The following is a 22,306-nucleotide window of genomic DNA, read 5'->3' on the forward strand; positions in this document are numbered from 1 at the left end:
GTATGTGCGTTATAATTAATCGAAATTAGTCGATTAATTGATTTAAAAATTTTTTAAAAAAACGATTAATAGAACACAAAAATTTTAAATCAGTAACAGCCCTAGTTATTTTATCAAATACATTGTCAAATGTTGCACTAGTTTTACGTTGCCCTCTTTTACTTTTCTAACAAAAAATTATATATATATAAATAAAATTATGTTTTATTACTCATTATCTATATTAGTGATCGTTAACTTGTGATTTGCCTGACTTTTTATAATAATCCATATTGTTAGTGTATTTTTTTTTGTGACCCAAGACAATTCCTCTCCTTCCAATGTAGCCCAGGAAGGTCAGAAGGTTGGACACCCCTGATTTATGCCATCAGGATTGAGGTACTGGAAATTTGATATATCATTTGTAAATATAACATCAATCCAATTTTTTTCTTTTATTGATTTTAAAAGCTTTTTCATTAAATGTTTACAATATAAAACAATTACATTATTTACACAGTCTGTACAAATAAAATTAAAAGAGTGCAAATTTGTTAAGGACCCACACCAATAGATTATAAAAAAAAAAAACATATTTACATTGTTCTACAAGTATACTACAGACGTCAGCTGTAGCGCATGTTCAAAGAAAGGCGCGGACTGCTTTTCAAAGACATCCCTCATATATGTTAAAAATAAATCCATTATTAGAATCTTTTTTTTTTTCCCCTTTAGTTTTTCAGTTATGGATAGTATATGGAAGTGTAAAGCCCCATACACACTTCAGATTTTCTGCTGATTTTTGTCTTCAGATTTACCAAAACCATATAATATGAGGTCAAACCTTAGGAGTTTCAATGTGTATGCAATCAGGCAGGCCCTTGTACTACATGGTTTTGGTAAATCTGAAGACAAAAATCATCAGAAAATCTGATAGTGTGTATGGGGCTTTAGAACATCCATCCGGTGGGGAGATTTACCCTCACTATTTGCCTGGAGACCATTTTCTTTGATACAGAAATTAATAGTAAATCCAAAGATTTTGCCCCTGCAACAGGAGGGGAGGGGAAATCTTCCAATGGGAAATCTTGTTCTGGTGTCAGCTGTCTAAAAGAGGATATCCACTAACCTTGGAGGGACTTCCTCCTACTTTCTGCTGAGTCTCAGGGACAAGAAGTAAAGGTAAATCTCCCTAATGGGAGGCATTAAAAGAACTGGCAGGGGTCTCAACCATTTCTTACTGTATCCAAATGTTGGGTTTACATACACTTTTAGGGAACTTTCACAGTGGTTCGCTTCAAAACTGCCAGTAAAACGCCTATGTGTCAATGGAGCGATTTTGCTGGGTTTTTGTAGCGTTTGCAGTGCGGTTTTTAAAAGACATGTGACTCAAAAACTGCACCAAAAATGCTTAGCGGCGGCGTTTTTGATGCGGTTCCTATTCATTTCAATGGGGAGGAGCATTGTTTGTGCATTTTTCTGACTGACTAAACATGCTCCAAAAATGTGGCATGCAGGATTTTTTTTTTTTACGCAAATGCGCTTCAAAAACTCTTCAGTGTGAAAGCAGCCTAAAGATGATCTAGGCCAGTGGTCTCCAAACTGCAGCCCAAGGGCCAGATGCAGCCCTTTGCCTGCCTTTATCCGGCCCTTGGGGCACTATACCATTCACTGACACCAACAATGGAGCATAATTCCTCCCACTGACACCAACAACGGGGCACTATTCCTCCCACTAACACCAGCAATGGGGCACTATTCCTCCCACTGACACCAACAATGGGGCACTATTCCTCCCACTGACACCAACAATGGGGCACTACTCCTTCCATTGACACCAACAATGGGGCACTATTCCTCCCACTGACACTAATGATGGGGCACTATTCCTCCCACTGACACCAAAAACGGGGCACTATTCCCCCCTCTGACACCAACAATGAGACACCATTCATCCCACTGACACCAACAATGAGACACTATTCCTTCCACTGACCCCAACAAAGGGGCACTATTCCTTCCACTGACCCCAACAAAGGGGCACTATTCCTTCCACTGACCCCAACAAAGGGACACTATTCCTTCCACTGACCCCAACAATGGGACACTATTCCTCCCACTGACACCAACAATGGGACACTGTTCCTCCCATTGACACCAAGGATGGGGCACTATTCCTCCCACTGATACTAATGATGGGACACTGTTCCTTCCACTGACACTAATGATGGGGCACTATTCCTCCCACTGTCACCAACAATGGCACTATTCCTCCAAATGATACCAGTGACGGGTCACTATTCCTCCAACTGAAACCAAGAATGAGGCAATGTTTACTTCTACTGCCACCAGGGCATTTTCTACTCGCACTGGCCACAGACCTGCCACCCCAAAGTCTGAAGGATAGTATACTGGTCCTTTGCTTAGAAAGTTTGGAGACCTCTGATTTAAGCCTTAGTAATCATTAAAAAAAAGCCCTTGCTAGATTTTGTAACCTAAAACATAACATCTGATGTGGCCATAACCTCTACTTTCACGTTTTACATGACCATCTACATCCAGGTCAGAGATGCCAGCCAACAGATGGTGCACTCAGCAACCTTCTATGCTCGCACATTGCACAGTCTTTAATGACCTCCCTTCCAGGGCACTCTGCTTCTTTATGGATGGCCAGACCTATGCCATGGCAAAAGAGCAACCACGAATGGCTGTTTTACAATTAAACCATAAATATCAAATGGCGCCTGCTTTCTTCAAGAGTTTAGGTCCACTTTAAGAGCTCAAGTATGATTAAACATGCATTTTGCATACTCGTGTATCGTTTCTCCTTTGTATCATGATCTCATGTCTCTGTACAGTCATGTTGAAGGACCTTTTTTAGCAATCACTTAAGTGTCCATTGCCATAATAATCCTTCTTAAAACAGAAGGTATTTACATATTGCTATGAAAAAATTCCATTGTACCGCCTGGTAGGATGGAGTCCTTCAATCAACACACATCGAGAACCTCTGGATGTGCAAAGATACAGCCAGGGCTATACATCAGAGTTAGGCTCTTTTTTTTTTGTCTTGCTAACTGGTTGGTCTATTTAGTGGCTGTTGTTGAGTAACTGGAAATGTCTTTTGTGACTTCTTCCATCTCCTTTCCTGGAAAACGCTCAGCATTCTGGTAGTAGTTATAAAATTCCATACTGTATTCATCTTCTTCCTCCTCTTCTTCAGAGTCAGTGTCGTCATTGTAGAAGTGGATGGTGGCCTGGACTGGGAAATTGGCCAGGACTTTCTTTCCCATGTGTTGCAGATACTCCTCTGTTTTCGATTTGGGCATGTACAGCCTTTCAAAATACAAAGAAAATGTAGTTTAGAGACGTGTCTACAATCACCATAGTCTAAAACTGAACTCTAGGCTGATATAAAAGAAACAAATGAAGGCAATTTTGTATTCATTTATTCAGGCAGATTGCTGAGACCTGTCCCCCACAGACACGGCAGGGTTGATTTACTAAAGGCAAAAAGATTGTGCACTCTGCAACTTCTGCAAGTGCAGTTGCTCCAGAGCTTAAATGAGCAGAAGCTCTGCTGATTGCCATCGTCCAATCATGTGCAATTTTTTTTTTTATTCTTTCCTTGTACGTGATTGGGTACTCTTTGTAAAGTGAAGCCTTACATTATTTACTAAGCTCTGGAGCAACTGCACTCTGCTTAGTACACAGTCTGTCTGCCTTTAGTAAATCAACCCCTGTGAGTTTGAATCCGTTTACCCGCTTCAGCATGCATGTCAAATTTTGATATGTAACTGTGTCCGTACAGCCAGCCACTGCATCCATTTCTATGGGCTGCATCCATTTCTCTGGGCTGCATCTGCATTAATTTCTATGGGATGTATACATCCATTTCTCTGGGTTGTATCTGCATCCATTTCTATGGGCTGCATCCATTTCTCTGGGTTGCATCTGCATCCATTTCTATGGGCTGCATCTGCATCCATTTCTCTGGGCTGCATCTGCATTCATTTCTATGGGTTGCATCTGCATCCATTTCTCTGACCTGCATCTGCATTCATTTCTATGGGTTGTATATGCATCCATTTCTCTGGGCTGCATCCATTTCTATGGACTGCATCTGCATCCATTTTTATGGGCTGCATCTGCATCCATTTCTATGGGCTGCCTGCATGCAGCTTCGAGGTGGATTCACACACAGCAGACACTCTGAGGTTGATTTGCTAAAGGTAAATAGACTGTGCACTTTGCAACGTGCAGTTGCACGCTGCAAGTTTCCTGGTAGAGGGCTGAGCTGACTTTGGACGTGAAAAGACAATGGACCAACACCAGCAGATGACATGGCTCTCCAAATCATCACTGACTGTGGAAACTTATTTTTTCTATTATATAATCTTTATTCATTTTCTTTATATTTACAAAAAGCATTACATATGTATATTAAAAAATAAAAGGACATTTCGCTCTATTTACTATGGAAATTTTATACTGGAATTCATGCTACTTGGATTCTTTGCCTCTCCACTATCAGTGTCTGATTACATAGAGGAGTTTCTATTCTCCTCTGATTGTCCTATTAGGCCGCATGACCCCTGACCCTCTGGGCAGTGCTGATTGGCCCTGTGCTGATCACATGTACCCTCCCAAAGAAAAAAAAACTCTAGCTATACACACCAAACTGAGCATGTGCAGAGTGCCCCCAAGGCTATGTACTATCAGGAGATGGATTGGGGACAGTGTAAGGAGGGGGTCGGGATCAGAGAAGCAGGATCAATCTGCTTTTTTACACAATGCAGAGGATTAACCCCTTAGGTTCCACATTGAGTATAACAAGTATGATTTACTGCATATATAGACTGATTTTACTGTTGTGGGTTTAGTATCACTAAGCCCCTGTACACACGGTTGGAGATTCTGCCAACCAAATCCGTCGGATTTTGTTCGTCAGATTTAGTCTGACGGATTGTGTCTGAAACTGTTGCATACACACGGTCGGACTAAGTTGTCGAAAAATCCGATCTTTCAGAACATGATGACGTAATTTCGTTATGATGGGACTAGATTCAGGCTAGTAGCCAATAGCTTTGATGTAGGAATTTGATCTGAGCATGCGTGGCACTTGGTCCGATCAAAATTCTCTACACATGATCGGATTAAGTCCGACCGGCCCAGTTGGTCGGGAAATATTTCCAACATGTTGGAAAATTGGGTCCGACTGAGATCCGGACGGAATCAGTCCGATGCATTCTACACACAGTCGGATTATCTGACGACACGGTCCGATAAGACGCATTCCAACGGATTCTCCGACCGTCTGTACGCGGCATTAGAAGAGCTGGAACCTACCGTACTGGGTGTTGAAAGCCATGTGCCACTTTACTTGTAATATGCTGATTATCATTGTTTGCTGTGGATTCCTGTAGAAAAGACAGTCAAGAAAAAAAGAAACATTAATCCATGAATGTTCTAGAGTCTAATTTTCCTCAACTAAATTTTGGTACAGTGCTAATTTGAATTTTTAGCTATTTTCTTTGGAATATAAATATAGCGCCACACTGAATACCTCTCTGGTGGGTGGTGAATCCAAAGTCTTCAGCAGCCGATACTTCTAGGAATATCAAAGGCCTGTCCCCCCTCCCCATTCCCTCATGTTGCATAATGACTGTTTGGAAGAATCACTGACCATTCATTACCAGTAATAATGAAGAGGCATGCTGGAGTCAAAATAAGTACTGGTGACCCCACAATAGGGTTAAAACTTTTTTGTAGAAGGGAGTTTAACAAGACTCGTGGCCACTCATTTAAAATTAGAAGAAAAGAGGTTTAACCTTAAAGAACTTAGAGGATTCTTTACTGTAAGAGCGGCAAGGATGTGGAATTCCCTTCCACAGGCGGTGGTCTCAGTGGGGGCATCAATAGTTTCAAGAAACTATTAGATAAGCACCTGAACGACTGCAACATACAGGGATATACAATGTAATACTAACATATAATCACACACATAGGTTGGACGTGATGGATTTGTGTCTTTTTCAACCTCACCTACTATGTACGTATGCAACTATGGAGTCCTGGCTCAGATTTCCATGGAGGCAATGTGGAGTTTTGTTATACCTAGATGAAAGTTGAACAGGTTCTCTTTGTTCTAGTGAGCCTCTGCAGGAAAAATACAGTAATCCCCCTAATATAAAGGGGTTTTAGTGTAATTCTAGCCCTAGCTGTGTGCTTTGAGCATTTTGGTACAAAAGCCGAGAGCAGGTTTTCTCACTTAAATGACTGCAGGCTCTATAGGGAAATCCTATTGTCTGTTAATCAACTGGACATCCCTTTCCTCTGTAATGCCTGCTGGAGGCTCACACATCAAACATGGCTTGTACTCTACTTCTCTATTCACAAATACAATGGAGCCTTCATTATCCCCACTGACAACACACTCACTTTTTAAATCTGTACAATGTAGACATCAATACACCTCAGCTTTAGCAGGATTCAACTACGGTAGCCATAGGCGTTTGACAGCAGCTGGTTATGCAAAGTTTTCTGTCCACTAAACCATCTTTCTGTTCACAAAAGAGACACCTTTAGTGCACCGAAATAAATGCATATGTAGTCAGCTCAAGCCACAATTACCTGGGGAAACTTTATTAATTCAACTAACCATCTTCTAGGCCAGGGTTTCTCCACCAGGGTTCCCTAGGGTTCCTCCAGAGGTTGCTAGGGGTTCATTGAGCAATGAGCAATTTCTGCATCTCTATCTGTAAGGGGATAATTCTTCCCAATTACCACAAGTGCAAGGAACATTCTTCCCACTGACCATCACACTAATGTTTTATGAGCTGTAGATGTAGTAATTTTTAGTAGGGGTTCCCTGAGACTGGAAAGTTATTTCAAGGGTTCCCCTGTGTTGAAAAGGCTGAGAAAGGCTGTTCTAGGCAAAGGACCAGTTTACTGTCCTTCAGACTTTAGGAGGGCCGGATTGTGACCACTGAGAGTAGAAAATGCCTCAGACTTCAGAGGGGGTAAAACAATTACATAATGCCCCTTGTGGGTGATAGGAGGAGGAACAGTGCCTCATCATTGGTATTAGAGGGAAGAACATTTTCCGTTGTCAGTGTCACTGGGAGAAATGGGGCTCCATTGTTGGTATTAGTTGGAGGAATACTACCCTATCATTGTTGTTGTCAGTGGAAGGTATAGTGCCTTGTATTAGTAGAAGGAACAGTGCCCCAAGGGCCAAATAAAAGCAAGCAAAGGGCCACAGTTTGGAGACCACTGCCCTAGTTGGATCAACTGAGGCTGCCTGTTGACAGGTGCCCATAGATAACCCAATCATGGCCCGATCCTTCAAACATTTTCAGATTCTCTTAATGGCTAACTAGTATCTGTGTGTCCATTCAAGGAACAGTCTACCCCAGCGGTAATAAACCTTGGCACTCCAGCTGTGGTTTAAGCTATACATACCATCATTCTCCTGCGAGTCGTAAATGTGGCTTCCAGTCTTGCAAAGCCTTGTTGGACTTAGGCCGCGTACACACGCGGGGACTGTTCGCTCAACTTTGTCCGTCAAACAGTTTCAGCAAACAGTCCGCTCAAAATTAGCATGGACGGACTTGCCCACACACGACGAACAAACAGTTTGCTGAAACCGTGCGCGATGACGTGAACGGCACGTACGACGGGACGGAAAATACAACGTCCTATACACTGCATTACAACTTTCGGCGTGTAAATCCTTTCTGAGCATGCGCGGAACTTAGTTTGACGAACAAGCCTACACACGAGGGGACTGTTCGCTGAAACCAAGTTTCAGCGGACAGTTTTTCGGAAATTCCGAAAAACTTTGTTCAGCAAACTGTTCGCTGAAACTGTCCGCTGAAAGCCCACACACGGGCGGACTGTCCGCCGAAACACTGTTCAGCGGACAAAGTTGGGCGAACAGTCCCCGCGTGTGTACGCGGCCTTATAGTTCCTAAGCAGCTGGAGTGCTGAGGTCGATTACCCATCAAAACTTTGCAAGACTCAGACTGCCAAACCTGATATACCCATTTAGGATAGATACGGATGGGTAGATACAACCACCAGTTAAATGTATATGTAGTCGGCTCACCCCACAATTACCTGGGGAAACTTTAATTCAACCAACTGTCTTCTTCCCCTAGATGGATCAACTGAGGTTGCCTGTTGACAGGTGTTCATAGAGAACCCAATCATGGCCCGATCTTACAAAAATTGTCAGATTCTGTTAATGGGTAGCTAGTGTCTGTGGGGTTGATTTACTAAAGGCAAAGAGACTGTGCATTCTGCAAGTGCAGTTGCTCAAGAGCTTAGTAAATGAGGCAAGCTTCACTTTTCAAAGAATACTCAATCCTGTACATGGAAAATTAGGGGGGAAAAAGCATTTTTGCTTGCACATGATTGGATGATGGAAGAAAGCAGAGCTTTTGCTCATTTACTAAGCTTGGGAGCAACTGCTCTTGGTGAGTGTTGCCTTAGGTAAATCAACCTCTATGTGTGCCTTGAAGGAACAGTCTACCCCAGGGGTAATCAACCTTGGCTCTTCTAGCTGTTGTGAAGCTATAAATCCCATCATGTTTCATGATGTGACTGTCAATCTTGCAAAGCCTTGTTGGACTTGTATTTCTGAAACAGCTGGAGTGCTGAGCTTGATTGCCCATCAAGACTTTGCAAGACTCAGACTGCCAAACCTGATATACGAGTTTGGGATAGATACATATGGTAGATGCAACCACCAGAGTCAGCCTCTGGCATCTTAAGCAGCCCATACACAGGCCAAATTTCTTTCCTGCAACCACCCAGATAGCATGGATAACTTGGCACACATTTGTGGCAGTGCTGAATTGTTAGTCTTGTTAACTTGCTGCCCATTTTCACTGGCAAGTTGTATACTTGCAGAGCACTGGAAGCGCAAGTTCTAGTTGACACTTTTCCAATGTGTAGCAAATTTGCATGGCAAGTCTCTCGCAAGAGCAAAGTTGCAGTGGTGAGTCTACAGCAAGAGCTCTGCAAGTCTACAGGATGAAAATTCAGCCACAGTGCCCCCTGTGGTGGGATGACTATTACACAACATAACTGAACCAGAGCTTGCAGCAGACTTGCATAATGCTTGCAAATAAAGTTGATCTGGAGTCATGCAATGCGGACTTGCTGCAATTGTGCAACAAACTTGTGAAGCCTGGCAAGTCTAGCAATAGCTTAGCAAGTCATTTTTAAACTTGCAGCTCAATTGTTTGATATCTGGGCACTGTCAGAAAACAGTGTTGACAGAGGAATCTCTCCCTTCGAGCCATTGTATTCTCCCAGATGTGGGGGGAGGGGAGACAGTGATAATTGCTAACAATAATCAGATTGTACAAACTTTTAAAATGTTATTTTTGTGTATTGGATAGACTTGTTTAAACCATTTTTTCTGTCTGCGCCCCATTGGTGACATTTCCAATCACTTTTGGCCCAGGAGACACAGCCTGGAGCTTTACAAAATGAGGGAAATTTTCCTCGTAAGTCTAGTACACACTATCAGCTCAGGTTGAATCAGCTGTACTAACAATATGATGTTAGTACAGCGATCTCCCCCACTGAGCTATTGTGTTGGCACCCCGGTTGGCTGCTGGTTTTCCAGCCTGCTCGTCCAACAGAAGCCGACCGAACAGCTGGCTTCTGTGGGACCGGCTGCCATACCCATGGGTCAAATGTTGGCTGTTTTTTATTGAACCATTCCAATGTCAACCGGCATTCAGTGCTTGTGTACTGGGCTTTAGAGAGTTGTCATCAAAACAAGTATGCCTATTAGAATAATTCTCCTCGCCTATTATACCAGTGACCACCAAAAATACTGAATTTCTATTGTCCTAGGTCCCAGTAACAATGGTCACCAGGACAGATGAAGAGGATGAATCTTTTCAGCCAGTGCACAGACAGCAATAAAAGCATGCCTAGGGTTCTAGCCATTTAAAAAGAAATTTTCGGCTTTAGATACTTTATTACATGATCAAGAATGAACATTTAGGTGGTGCAAAAGCTCATGGCACCAGTGATAGAATAACATATTTTAGACTTACCGGTGCTTGCTGAGCCTCTAATTCTCTATCTCTATTAGAAGAGACCCAGGGCCTCCAGAGAGCAGAGCTGTAGGAAACATGAACATGAGACAATGAGAAATTACAAGTCTAAAGCAAGAGAACAAAATCAATATACAGTATATAGAAATAAGTTCAAGGTGAAGTATTAAAATCAAAATGATTACAGTATACCCCGTATAAAAAAAATGACAAATTTAAATATGTATTTTGTTGATTATTATTATTATTATACAGGATTTATATAGCACCAACAGTTTATGCAGCGCTTTACAATATAAAAGGGAGACAATACAGTTATAATACAATAAAATACAAGAGGATTAAGGCTTCATGCACACGAGACGCAGATGCAAACGCTGCTGGACACAGGTTGAAACCGGCGTTTAGAAACGCGCGTTTTGCCGCGATTTTTACCGCGATTTAGCGGCGTTTTACGGCGTTTTACCGCGTTTGCGTCTAGAAGCGTTTAGTTAAGCTAACATCATAGACCCTCCCCAGCTCAAAAATTAACTATTTCAGCAATTTTGTGAGACCAGAGTGAGTAGCAGCAGCTGTGAGAGCTGCAGTGTACTTGTATTTAGCGTGTCACTTGCCACGGCACCTGCCACAAGTTGTGGATTGTCCACTTGCCACGTGACTTGCCACATCACCTGCCACGTCACTTGCCATGTCATCTGCCACAAGTTGTGGATTGTCCAACTGCCACGTCACCTGCCACAAGTTGTGGATTGTCCACTTGCCACGTCACTTGCCACATCACCTGCCACGTCACTTGCCACGTCACCTGCCACAAGTTGTGGATTGTCCACTTGCCACATCACCTGCCACGTCACTTGCCACGTCACCTGCCACAAGTTATGGATTGTCCACTTGCCACGTCACATGCCAGTCACCTGCCACAAGTTGTTGATTTTCCACTTGCCACGTCACCTGCCAGGTCACTTGCCGCGTCACCTGCCAGGTCACTTGCCACGTCACCTGCCACAAGTTGTGGATTGTCCACTTTCCACGTCACTTGCCACTTCACCTGCCACGTCACTTGCCACAAGTTGTGGATTGTCCACTTGCCACATCACTTGCCACCTGCCATGTCACTTGCCACAAGTTGTGGATTGTCCACTTGCCACGTCACTTGCCACCTGCCATGTCACTTGCCACAAGTTGTGGATTGTCCACTTGCAATTGCAATTGTTTAAAATATTTTTCTAATGGTTTTTCATCATTTGCAATCATTTTTGAGATTTTTAATGTAAAAAAAAAGGTCACCTTTAAAAACGCATATAAACGCAAACGCGGCTAAACGCGGTAGCGGCGTTTTGCCGCGTTTTACCGCGTTTTGCCGCGTTTTGCGTCTGAAACGTGGAAATTTTTGTTTCTGAACGCATTTTTTTGCTTCTGGAAAAACGAGACTAAACGCAACTGCATAAAAACGGAAAAAAACGAGACTGTGTGCATGGACACATAGGATAACATTGAATGAGTTCAGGGGCAGTTGAAAAAACTGTCCAACTGCATCTGAACGCGCGTTTAACTGCGTCTCGTGTGCATGAGGCCTAAGAGGGCCCTGCTCAGAAGACTTTATAATCTAATAATGTGCTATATATTAATGGATGGATTTATTGATGTATAATTTATTATAGATGGTATATTATTTATGATTGTCCATAACTGAATGATTCCATAACAGGTGCTTCCTTTATATAAATTACCCATATAGTTTGAGATTAAAGCTGTACTCCAGGAAGACATAAGAAACACTATTAAGAAATCCCTTGAAAAAAAATGAAAGGACGCTGGTCAGCCAAACAGCGCTTTCATCCAATTAAATGCAGCCCCTGTTTCAGTATCTCGAAATCTGACTGCACCGGCTTTCAAAATATAAGCCTTAGCAGGAGATTCATCTGTTCTTACTGTGTAGCATAGATGGAAGAACGTCTTTTCTCTTCAGCCTACAGGATGAATGGAAATAAGCTATGTGTGTATGGCCAGTTTTAGTTTTATTAGGACATATGTCTTGCAGAACTGGGATCCTTTGCTTGAATCTCGGCCAGGACACTATATGCATTGAGTTTGCAATTTTTCCTTGTGATTGTGTGGTTTTCTCTGGCTACCCCAGTTAGCCCCTACACTCCAAAGACATGATGGTAGGTTAATTGGCTTCTGTCTACATTGGCAATAGCATGTGTGTAAAATTTGTCTATGCACAATTGTCATCACATTCTGTATGCTCAAGCAATTAGGGAGGGTTGAGGAAAGACCTGGCCACCTACCTTGTAAAAAAATTTACAAGAAAATTCTATGGAAAAAGGCTTTTAAATGTATCAGACATGGTTCTCAGAGACTGGAAAGCAAAACGCAATCTTCCACTGCGGCCACAACTCTTCCACAAGCCCCCGGCTCAGGGAGCCGACTTCCAGCAGTTGCTGGCCACTTCAAGGCCGGGTCCACACACAAGCACACACCCGGGTTCACATGCAGACCACAATCGTGAATTATAATGAAGTGCAGGCAAAACTGTAAATAGATACAGATAAGTGTGTGGGGGTTCAGTTCCACCCATTATCTCCCAATATTTGGAGGCTCATAGTCACCCCCAGTGAACCGCCAGACCTCTCTCACTGTGCTCACCCTGAGAAACCCGGCTGTACATAGGTACCAACAAACTATCCACACACTGTACTTTCTGTGCAATCCTCCTACAAGGGAACACATACTCTTTGGAATAATATGATAGCGCTGACTACTTAAAAGTTTTGCCTTTTCTCCCTTCCCTGAAACTGAGAAAATTACAGTGTAAATGAATGTTTGTTTCTGTGTCTGCCTGTAGTCTATGCCATTACGACTCCCTGGGGACCTGAGACTTATCAGTGAGGACAGACAGACGTCCATAGTACCGTTATGTATGTACTAGCCAGAATCTAGGCTAACAACACTAAGGTTTTCTGTTGTCTCAATGCAACCTGACCCCCAACACTGACCAATGCTGCATGATAAGTAAATTTGAGGGGTGGATCTCAGATATCTATTTGAGAGCAGACGTCCACAGTGTATCTGTACAACCATATCTAGGCTAACAACCCCCACACACTTATCTATATATATTTACAGTATTGCCTGCTTGTCATTATAATTCACGATTGTGGTCTGCATGTGAACCCGGGTGTGTGCTTTTTAAGGCAACTTTGTCTTATGTTTTAACCTAGGATCTTCCCCACTTTGTATCTTAATTTCCTTTATCTTGCACAGGTGCTTTAAATCTGAGTCAGTGGCTTGGTATTTTGGACAGCTATTTTATCTACGAGAAATTCCTAAAACATGGCCTCTTAGGGGTACTTGAGGACAGGGTGGAGAACCACGGCTCTACACTCTTGCCTTCCAAAGGAAAAGGGAGCCACTCACCATATAAAAGCCTTTATTCCAATTTATTGAAACTCTCCAAGAAAGGCCTATATCTCCTGGTAGAGCAAGCGCCCTTCTACTTGTATTAGAGCTTACCCATAGGGTACATAGAGCTAACCCTATAAGCAAGCTCTGATATGAGTGAAATGAGTAATGCTGCATACACACGGCTGGATTTCCCAATGGAAAATGTTCAATAAGAGCTTTTTGTCGGAAATTCTGACCGTGTGTAGGCACATTTTCCATCGGAATTTCCGACACACAAAATTTGAGATCTGGATCTTAAATTTTCCGAAAACAAAATCCGTTGTCGGAAATTACAATCATGTGTACAGAATTCCAACGCATAAAGTTCCACGCATGCTCAGAAAAAAGTAGAAGAGCCGCACTGGCTATTGAATTTAAATTTTCTCGGCTCGCCGTACATCACCGCATTCTTGACGTTCACAATTTCCGACAACATTGTGTGACCGTGTGTATGCAAGACAAGTTTGAGCCAACATCCGTCGGAAAAAATACCATGGATTTTGTTGTCAGAATGTCCGGTCGTGTGTACGCGGCATAAGACTTGCTCTCTCCAGGAGGAACTGTCTTTTTTTTTTTTTATGGAGAACTTAAATAAGTTGGAATAAAGGCTTTTAGAGAGCAACTTCCTTTTTCTTTAGAAGGCAAGCGTGTGGAATAGTGCCCAGAGAGCTGGCCCATAGCGTTGGATATGGCTGGACTGATAAATACATACATACATATAATAGACATAGATAGATAGATAAGATAGTGTTCAATTATTTGCCTTGTGCTCAGTTTTGAGCTATATTTTACCTTAATTTCTCTCTCTTTTTTTTCCTTCTCAATCTCTATCTTTGTCCATATTTTGTCCATATTTGTCCATATTTTGTCCATATTTATCTTCAATGACTTTCTATATTCCCTCTTGCTCTCTCTATAGACATAGTACATACAGCACACACGCAAACACACTTCTATGCTCCTGTGATTCTATACATCTCCATTGAATAACAAGCAAAACCCTTTCAGCCTCATTAATTACTCATACTTTTTATTCTTCAGCCACCGGTCACATTGTTACATACCTAAGAAGTTTGTTCTTACTTTACACAGCTCTTAACTGAAGTTTCTCATTGAACAGCCCCAACTGTCCGTACAACAACTCCCTATAAAGTAAATACATCTAGAGGGCTGTATTATGAAGCTGTGGAAGAAGTGGAATATTAACCAGCTTTTATCTAACAGGTTTCAGGTCCAGTTCTTTACAATCCCGACATCAAAGACCTGGCAGGAAACACCTTCAGGGTGCAACAATGACAGCTCTAATCCCATAATTAACAGGTAGGGGAGAGAAGGCAAAGACGGGTCTATTAAATTTCAGACAAAGTGTCAAGCTAAATTCCCTTAAAGGGCCACTATGCATAGAATAAAAAGTTGGCTTATATAAAAATGGATTTCAACGCCATTGTTGGATAGTCATATAAAAGTTCTTAGTTTAACCACTTCAGCCCCGGAGCATTTGGCTGGCCAAAGACCAGAGCGTTTTTTGCAATTCGGCACTGCGTCACTTTAACTGACAATTGCGACATGGCTCCAAAACAAAATTGATGTCCTTTTTTCCCCACAAATAGAGCTTTATTTTGGTGGTATTTGATCACCTCTGCGATTTTTATTTATTGCGCTATAAACAAAAAAAGAGCGACAATTTTGAGAAAAAACACTTTTTTTTACTTTTTGCTAAAATAAATATCCTCAAAAAATATATAAAAAAACATTATTTTCCCTCAGTTTAGGCCGATATGTATTCTTCTACATATTTTTGGTTAAAAAAAAATAAAAAATCATCGCAATAAGCGTTTATTGATTGGTTTGCTCAAAAGTTATAGCATCTACAAAATAGGGGATAGTTATATGGCATTTTTATGACATTTTTTTTTACTAGTAATGGCAGCGATCAGCGATTTTTATTGTGACTGCGACATTATGGTGGCCACATCAGACACTTTTGGCACTATTTTGGGACTATTCACATTTATACAGCGCGATCTGCCTACAGATGCCACTTTATTATGGCTGTGACCTACTAAGGGGATTACTAGAGCAACAACAGATAACAAGCCATGCACTGCTCTTCACAATCACTGTGCATGCATGCCTTTGATGTTTAAATGATTTACTGTAATTATCACTTTGACTGTCAGACAGGCATGTGTTTTAACTACAATGTGCAGAGACTGCCAAATACTGGAACACAGGCAGCCTAGGGCGAGATAGTGGTCAAAACAGAGAACTTGTTAGTCTATGAGCGTTCTGAACTCTACACAGATATCTCCAGGTAAACTGTATAGTCTGGAGTGGCCTAAGTGATCACAGTCATTTTAAATTTAAAGATGTATTCCAGGTATGGCTTTTTTTTTTTTTTACATAGTTAAAGCTTAAACCAATGTAAGTGTGTATGAACCATACCTGTGAGATTATTGTGGAAGCTGGAAATCACTGGCTACTGCAGTAATCTCCACTAACTTTTGTGTCCCATGCAGAGTGGTTGCTTTGCTGTATTGTATTTACAGGAGGTTACTTGCTCTGAACGGACGCCATTTAGGGAATACCATAGCTCCCAATTGTCCCTGATTTTAAGGGACTGTCCCTCATTTGGAGCAATTTCCCTCTGTCCCTCATTCCTCCTCATTTGTCCCTCATTTTGGTCTGATCTATATACTTGTATATAAAAAGCACTTTTTATCTATCAAAAAGTGTTTTCAAGTGCTAATCCTTTCATCTGATTTCTAAATTGCTGCATTTGTAAATTCCAAAAGCCAATATAAAGGAATAGTCGTGGTAAAAAAAAATCACTTGTGGGTTTAACCAATCTTGTTTTTTGTACAATTCTCCTTTAAGGGGGCGTGGCAAGGGGTGTGTCCTATGCCTGCATACTTTTGCTGATAGGTGTCCCTCATTCCCATCTCAAAAAGTTGGGAGGTATGGAACACTTTGCCTTTCTCAATAAATGCAAAGCATTCTCTGATTGGACGAGGTTGAGAGGCAATGTGTGGCCACCATAGGATTGATTTCAATTAGATTTGATCGAATTGAGTCAGTCAACAAGGAAAGCATAGTATACATGGTTTTGCATCAATCAGCAGCACTGAAATACTTTGCTTATTGATAGGATCATATTTCGATTGATCAGGTTTTGACATTACATTTTGGAAATAGTGATGTCATAGGCATGTGCAAGGGGGTGTGCCTGGGCACACCCTAATCACCCTGTGTGGCACAGATTCCCCCTGCTGATATTTCACCAAAGGGTGCCCTCAAAGGGGATTCTAAAAAAAATTGAAAAAAAAGAAAAAAATTGTAAAAAAGAATATAAAAATAAACTTGTAAAAATCAATAATAAAATAATAAAAAAATGTACCGACACCAACCTTTGCCCTACTGACACATCCACTGCTCTACTGTTTTTTACATTTATTTATAAGAGTGTGTGTGATACGCTTCTGTTGTAGCATATTTGTATTGTCAAAAATTGATAATAAAAATTACTTGATTAAAAAAAAAAAAAAGAGTGTGTGTATATATACAGTATATATATATATATATATATATATATATATATTACACATACATACACACACATGTACACGTGTTAGTTAGAGCTCTGTGGTGCTCAGCCTAATACAATAGGCTATGCACACCTATGAGAGATATGATTGATAACTTATGTTCATGAAGCTGCCCAAAATTCAGCAGAGACCGACCAAATTTTGATTAATCTATGGGCAGGCTGGTTGTACAGAAGTTGATTTCTTGGTTGACTTCTGCACAACCAGCCTGTTGGGGAGTTTTTTCGCTCGATCGGTGCTGCGGGCTATAGTTGGCGGTACTGATGGAGAGAAAAAAAAAAAAACATATATAGCCAGCAGCACTGAATGTATTCTAACGGCTGGGAACTCCCCCCGCTATCAGAATACAATAGCTCTGTGGGAGAGATTCCAATCATCAACACCAAGTGTGTTGCTGGGGGAATAAAATCTTTTTATTTTTTTGTTCAACTCACTGGTCGAACGAAAAAAAAAAAGCACTATGGCCTAAGGTACGATCGTATCTTGACTACTGATTGAAATCCACTCCCCTGTGTGTAGCATATCGATCAAATGGGTTATCAACTATAGATTTTCAGATGACGGTTTTCGTACAATATTTGGATCGTGTCATCGGCCATTACCCTATGTAATGAATTGTATTGTAACTGATTGATTCTTCCTATTTGATATTAGAGTGTAAGCAACTTCCTTTCTGAGCGATCAGGAACAGGGTCCTTCTAACCCCATCGTAATGAATTCTATTGTAACTGTACTGTCTCCCTTTATAATGTAAAGCGCTGTGCAAACTATTGGTGCATTATAAATCCTGTATAATAATTGAGAGAGATTGATTGGAAAATAAATCAATACTTTTTTCAAAGCGTGCACGGCTGCCATTAATCGGTCGGAAGGGAAATTGTTATGGGCTATTCAAATGTCTGCAGATTTGGTAATTTAGATCAAATTGCACATTGATCAGATAAATATCAGATGTATTCTGATAGCAGGGAGGAGTTCCCCCGCCGTCAGAATACATTCGGTGCTGCCTGTGCTATATAAATCCTGTATAATAGTAATAATTGGGAGAGATTGATCGGAAAATAAATCGATCATTTTTTTGAAGCGTGCATGGCTGCCATTAATCAGTCAGAAGGGAAGTTGTTATGGGCTTTTTAAGTGTCTGCAGATTTGATCATTTTGATCAAATTGCACATTGATCAGATTAAAAAAAAAAAAAAATAGAACCATGTATGGTCACCACTAGGGTCAGTTCAGGCAGTCAGACCTTTGCCCAGAACACCTAGGATCTGCGTTTCAGAGATTGCTATTCCTGCCATACCCGACTGCTTTTTTTGTTTTCAGTGCTGTGTGTATCCATAAAGGCAACTGTCTTTATTCCATCCAGATGGTAGTACTCAGTGGGGCTGATTTACTAAAACTGGAGAGTGCAAAACCTGGTGCAGCTCTGCACGGTAGCCAATCAGCTTCTAACTTCAGCTTGTTCAAATAAGATTTGACAAAAATAACAAAACTGGAAGCTGATTGGTTTCTATGCAGAGCTGCATCATACTTTACTCTCCCCAGTTTTAGTAAATCAGCCCCACTGAGTATTACCATCTGGATGGAATAAAGACAGTTGCCTCTGTGGACACACACAGCACTGAAAATGTGAAATAAAAGAAGTAGCCGGGTGTGACAGGAATAGCAATCTCTGAAACGCAAAAAACGTCCTAGGTCTTCTGGGCAAAGGACTGACTGCCTGAACTGACCCCAGTGGTGATCATATACAGTTCCATTTTCTTAAAATCCGATCAATGTGCAATTTGATCAAAACGATCAAATCTGAAGACACTTAAAAAGCCCATAACAACTTCCTTTCTGAGCGATTAATGGCAGCCGCGCACGCTTCAAAAAAAAAAGGATTGATTTATTTTCCAATCAATCTCTCCCAATTATTAATAATACTATTATACAGGATTTATATAGCAGCACTGAATGTATTCTGACGGCGGGGAACTCCCCCCTGCTATCAGAATACAATAGCTCTGTGGGAGAGATTTCAATCATCAACACCAAGTGTGTTGATGGGGGAATTAAATCTTTTTTTTTTTCTTTTTTAACTCACTAGTCGAACAAAAAAAAAAAAGCACTATGGCCTAAAGTACGAACGAATCTTGACTACTGATTAAAATATACTTCCCTGTGTGTAGCATATCAATGAGTTCTGAACTATAGATTGATTCTTCCTATTAGATATTAGAGTGTAAGCTCTCAGGAACAGGGTCCTCCTACCTATTGTAATGAATTCTATTATTATTATTATTTAAGATACTTATATAGCGCCGTCAATTTACGCAGCGCTTTATATGTACATTGTACATTCACATCAGTCCCTACCCTCAAGGAGCTTACAATCTAAGGTACTGTCTCCCTTTATAATGTAAAGCGCTGTGCAAACTAAATGCAAGAAATGCCCTGGGTCTTCTGGGCAAAGATCTGACTGCCTGAACCTAGTGGCGACCATACACGGTTCCATTTTTTTTTTTTATCTGATCAATAGGCAATTTGATCAAAACGATCAAATCTGCAGACACTTAAAAAGCCCCTTCCAACCGATGGAATGGAAGCCATGCGCGCTTTAACAAAAAAGGAACGATTTATTTTCCGATCAATGTCTCCCAATTTCTATTATTACTATTATACAGGATTTATAAAGAACCGATAGTTTGCAAAGCGCTTTACATTATAAAGGGAGACAGTACAGTCACAATAGAATTCATTACGATGGAGTTAGAAGGACCCTGTTCCTGAGAGCTTACACTCTAATATCAGATAGGAAGAATCAATCAGTTACAATACAATTCATTATAGGGTGATGGCCCATACACACGATCCGAATATCGTACGAAAACTGTCGTTCTGAAAATAGGAAGGAGGGAGAATCGTACAACTTTTGGATCGTGTGTACACTACTTTAGAGGGCCGATCACGACAGTTCATCTGATATTATTCGATCGGACAAGCGTGAAAATTTTCCTCGTACGATACCAGATCGTACGATTTTTGTTTAGTCAGTACAGTTGTCGTCCGAAAAGACAATACAAATACATTACAACACATGACATTGCTTCCGATTTTTTTTTTTATTCTGTCGTACGAGAATTTTCAGGACTTTATTTACCTATTTAATTCCTACTTGCGACTATTAAGCGAAAAAAGGTTGTACGATCTGTCGTATGATATTCAGATCATGTGTACGGGCCATTAGGTGGGCACTGTTCCTGAGAGCTTACACTCTAATATCGAATAGGAAACTGTGCTGAGATCACCCAACATCTAAGCCCTTGTACACACGGTCGGACATTCCGACAACCAAATCCGTCGAATTTTGTCCGATGGATTTTGTCCGAAACTGGTGTTGCATACACATGGTCGGACAAAGTAGTCGTTCGTAAAACTTTGTCGGTCGGATATTCAGATGGAAACAGTCCGATGGAGCCCACACACGGTCCGATCGGACATTTTTCATCGGAATGTCCAACCGTGTGTACAAGGGCTAAGATGGGTTTAGCATTCTACACACAGTTGTAGATTGCAGGGACTGTCTCTTGTATAAGTGCACTAATATTTCCATCAAAGTGAATTTCTGGGTTGCAGATAAAATCAATTGCATGAGCCACTTACCTTTGTGCTTGGCCAAGGTGCACGGCGCCGGCGCTGCTGTTGGAGCACATGTGAGCCAAGGTGGCCTTCAGTAGATAGTGTGTAGAATCCATAGTGAGAGCGGTGTGTCTGCTATGTCAGCTTGCTGAGCACTGTGTGCTCCATGGAGCTCCCTGCTCCTTTATCTCACCGGCTCCCACATCTCACCTAAGGTAAACAAGGACTCAGGTAAAGGAGGAGGGGCCCTCCTGCAGGGCTGTGTAGAAAGTGCACACTTACAGCAGACCCCTAGAATGAGGAGAGGCAGCTGTCATTAGCTGATACATCACACTTTGTCACTAAATCAACACAGCCCTGCATCGGTGACCGCACTGTAAAAGCACCACTCTACATACACTAAAAAAAAAAACTGTATAAAAAGACCTTGGCATCACTTCACTAAGGCCCAGGTTCACATTGATCCACGTCCTCTTTTGTCCATTTTTATTTGTCCTTTTTTTTTCAAAGTGCATTGTACATGCATTATCATGCGTTTTTATTTGAAATCGCAGCACCCGAAAATGCACAGAGACTCAGGCATGCCTCATTTTTACCAGCGCTGTGCAATGCAGCTCACAGATGGGAACAGCCCCATTGGGGTCAGTGTATTTTAACCACTTCAGCCCCGGAAGATTTGGCTGCTGAACGACCGGGCCATTTTTTGCGATTCGGCACTGCTTCGATTTAACTGACAATTGTGCGGTCGTGTGGCACTGCACCCAAACAAAATTGATCTCCTTTTTTTTCCCCCACAAATAGAGCTTTCTTTTGGTGGTATTCGATCACCTCTGCGGTTTTTATTTTTTGCGCTATAAACAAAAAAAGAACGACGATTTAGAAAAAAACACAAGGGGGTTTATTTACAAAAGCCAAATCCACTTTGCACGGCAAGTGCACTTGGAAGTGCAGTCGCTCTAAATGTTAGCCCTTGTACACACGGTCGGAAATTACGATTGAAAATGTCTGATCGGACCGTGTTGTCGGATAATCCAACCGTGTCGGGGCTATATCGGACTTTTTCAGTCGGAATGTCCGACCAACAAAGTTTGACAGCTGGATATAAAATTTTCCGACAACATGATCCGATAGGACTTTGTCCGATCGTTTGTAGAGAAGTCTGATCGGACAAAGTGCCATCAGGTCAAATTACGAGACCAAAACTATTGGCTACTAGCCTGAACGTAGTCCCGTGGTAACGAACGAACGTCATCACGTTCCGAACGATCAGATTTTCCGACAACTTTGTCCGACCGTGTGTATGCAACACCAGTTTCAGACAAAATCCGTCGGAAAAAATCCATTGGATTTTGTTGTCGGAATGTCCGACCGTGTGTACAAGGGCTAAGGGGTAGATCTGAAATGTGTTGAAGCTCTGCTGATTTTATCATCCATTCGATTATGTGCAAGCTAAAATGCTGTTTTTTATTTTCCTTGCATATGCCCCTCGGATCTACAATTACTTTACTTCCAGTGCACTTTCAAGTGCACTTGCAGTGCAAAGTGGATTTGCCTTTAGTAAATAACCCCCAATAT

General features: G+C 41.5%; 1 protein-coding gene across 1 annotated transcript; it reads right to left on the reverse strand.

The window, feature by feature from the left end:
- Window positions 1-228: 228 nt before the first annotated feature.
- RIPPLY3 (ripply transcriptional repressor 3) lies at window positions 229-20,966 on the reverse strand. Its single transcript, XM_077479914.1, has 4 exons — window positions 20,756-20,966; window positions 10,059-10,125; window positions 5,329-5,399; window positions 229-3,315 (listed from the first exon to the last, which is right to left on the reverse strand). The coding sequence occupies exons 1-4, from the start codon at window positions 20,845-20,847 to the stop codon at window positions 3,066-3,068; spliced, it is 480 nt and encodes a 159-aa protein (XP_077336040.1). The 5' UTR covers window positions 20,848-20,966; the 3' UTR covers window positions 229-3,065.
- Window positions 20,967-22,306: the final 1,340 nt, after the last annotated feature.

The sequence above is a fragment of the Lithobates pipiens genome, unplaced genomic scaffold (genome assembly GCF_037356315.1).
Source record: "Lithobates pipiens isolate NorthernLeopardFrog02 unplaced genomic scaffold, aLitPip1_a1.2 Scaffold_16, whole genome shotgun sequence".
NCBI classification, from domain to species: domain Eukaryota; kingdom Metazoa; phylum Chordata; class Amphibia; order Anura; family Ranidae; genus Lithobates; species Lithobates pipiens.

Coding starts and splice junctions, on each gene's coding strand:
- RIPPLY3 (XM_077479914.1), bottom strand. CDS start 20,847: ATGGATTCTACACACTATCTACTGAAGGCCACCTTGGCTCACATGTGC. Junction 10,126..20,755: donor CACCTTGGCCAAGCACAAAG/GTAAGTGGCTCA, acceptor TGTTTCCTACAG/CTCTGCTCTCTGGAGGCCCT. Junction 3,316..5,328: donor GGCTTTCAACACCCAGTACG/GTAGGTTCCAGC, acceptor GTATTTTGAAAG/GCTGTACATGCCCAAATCGA.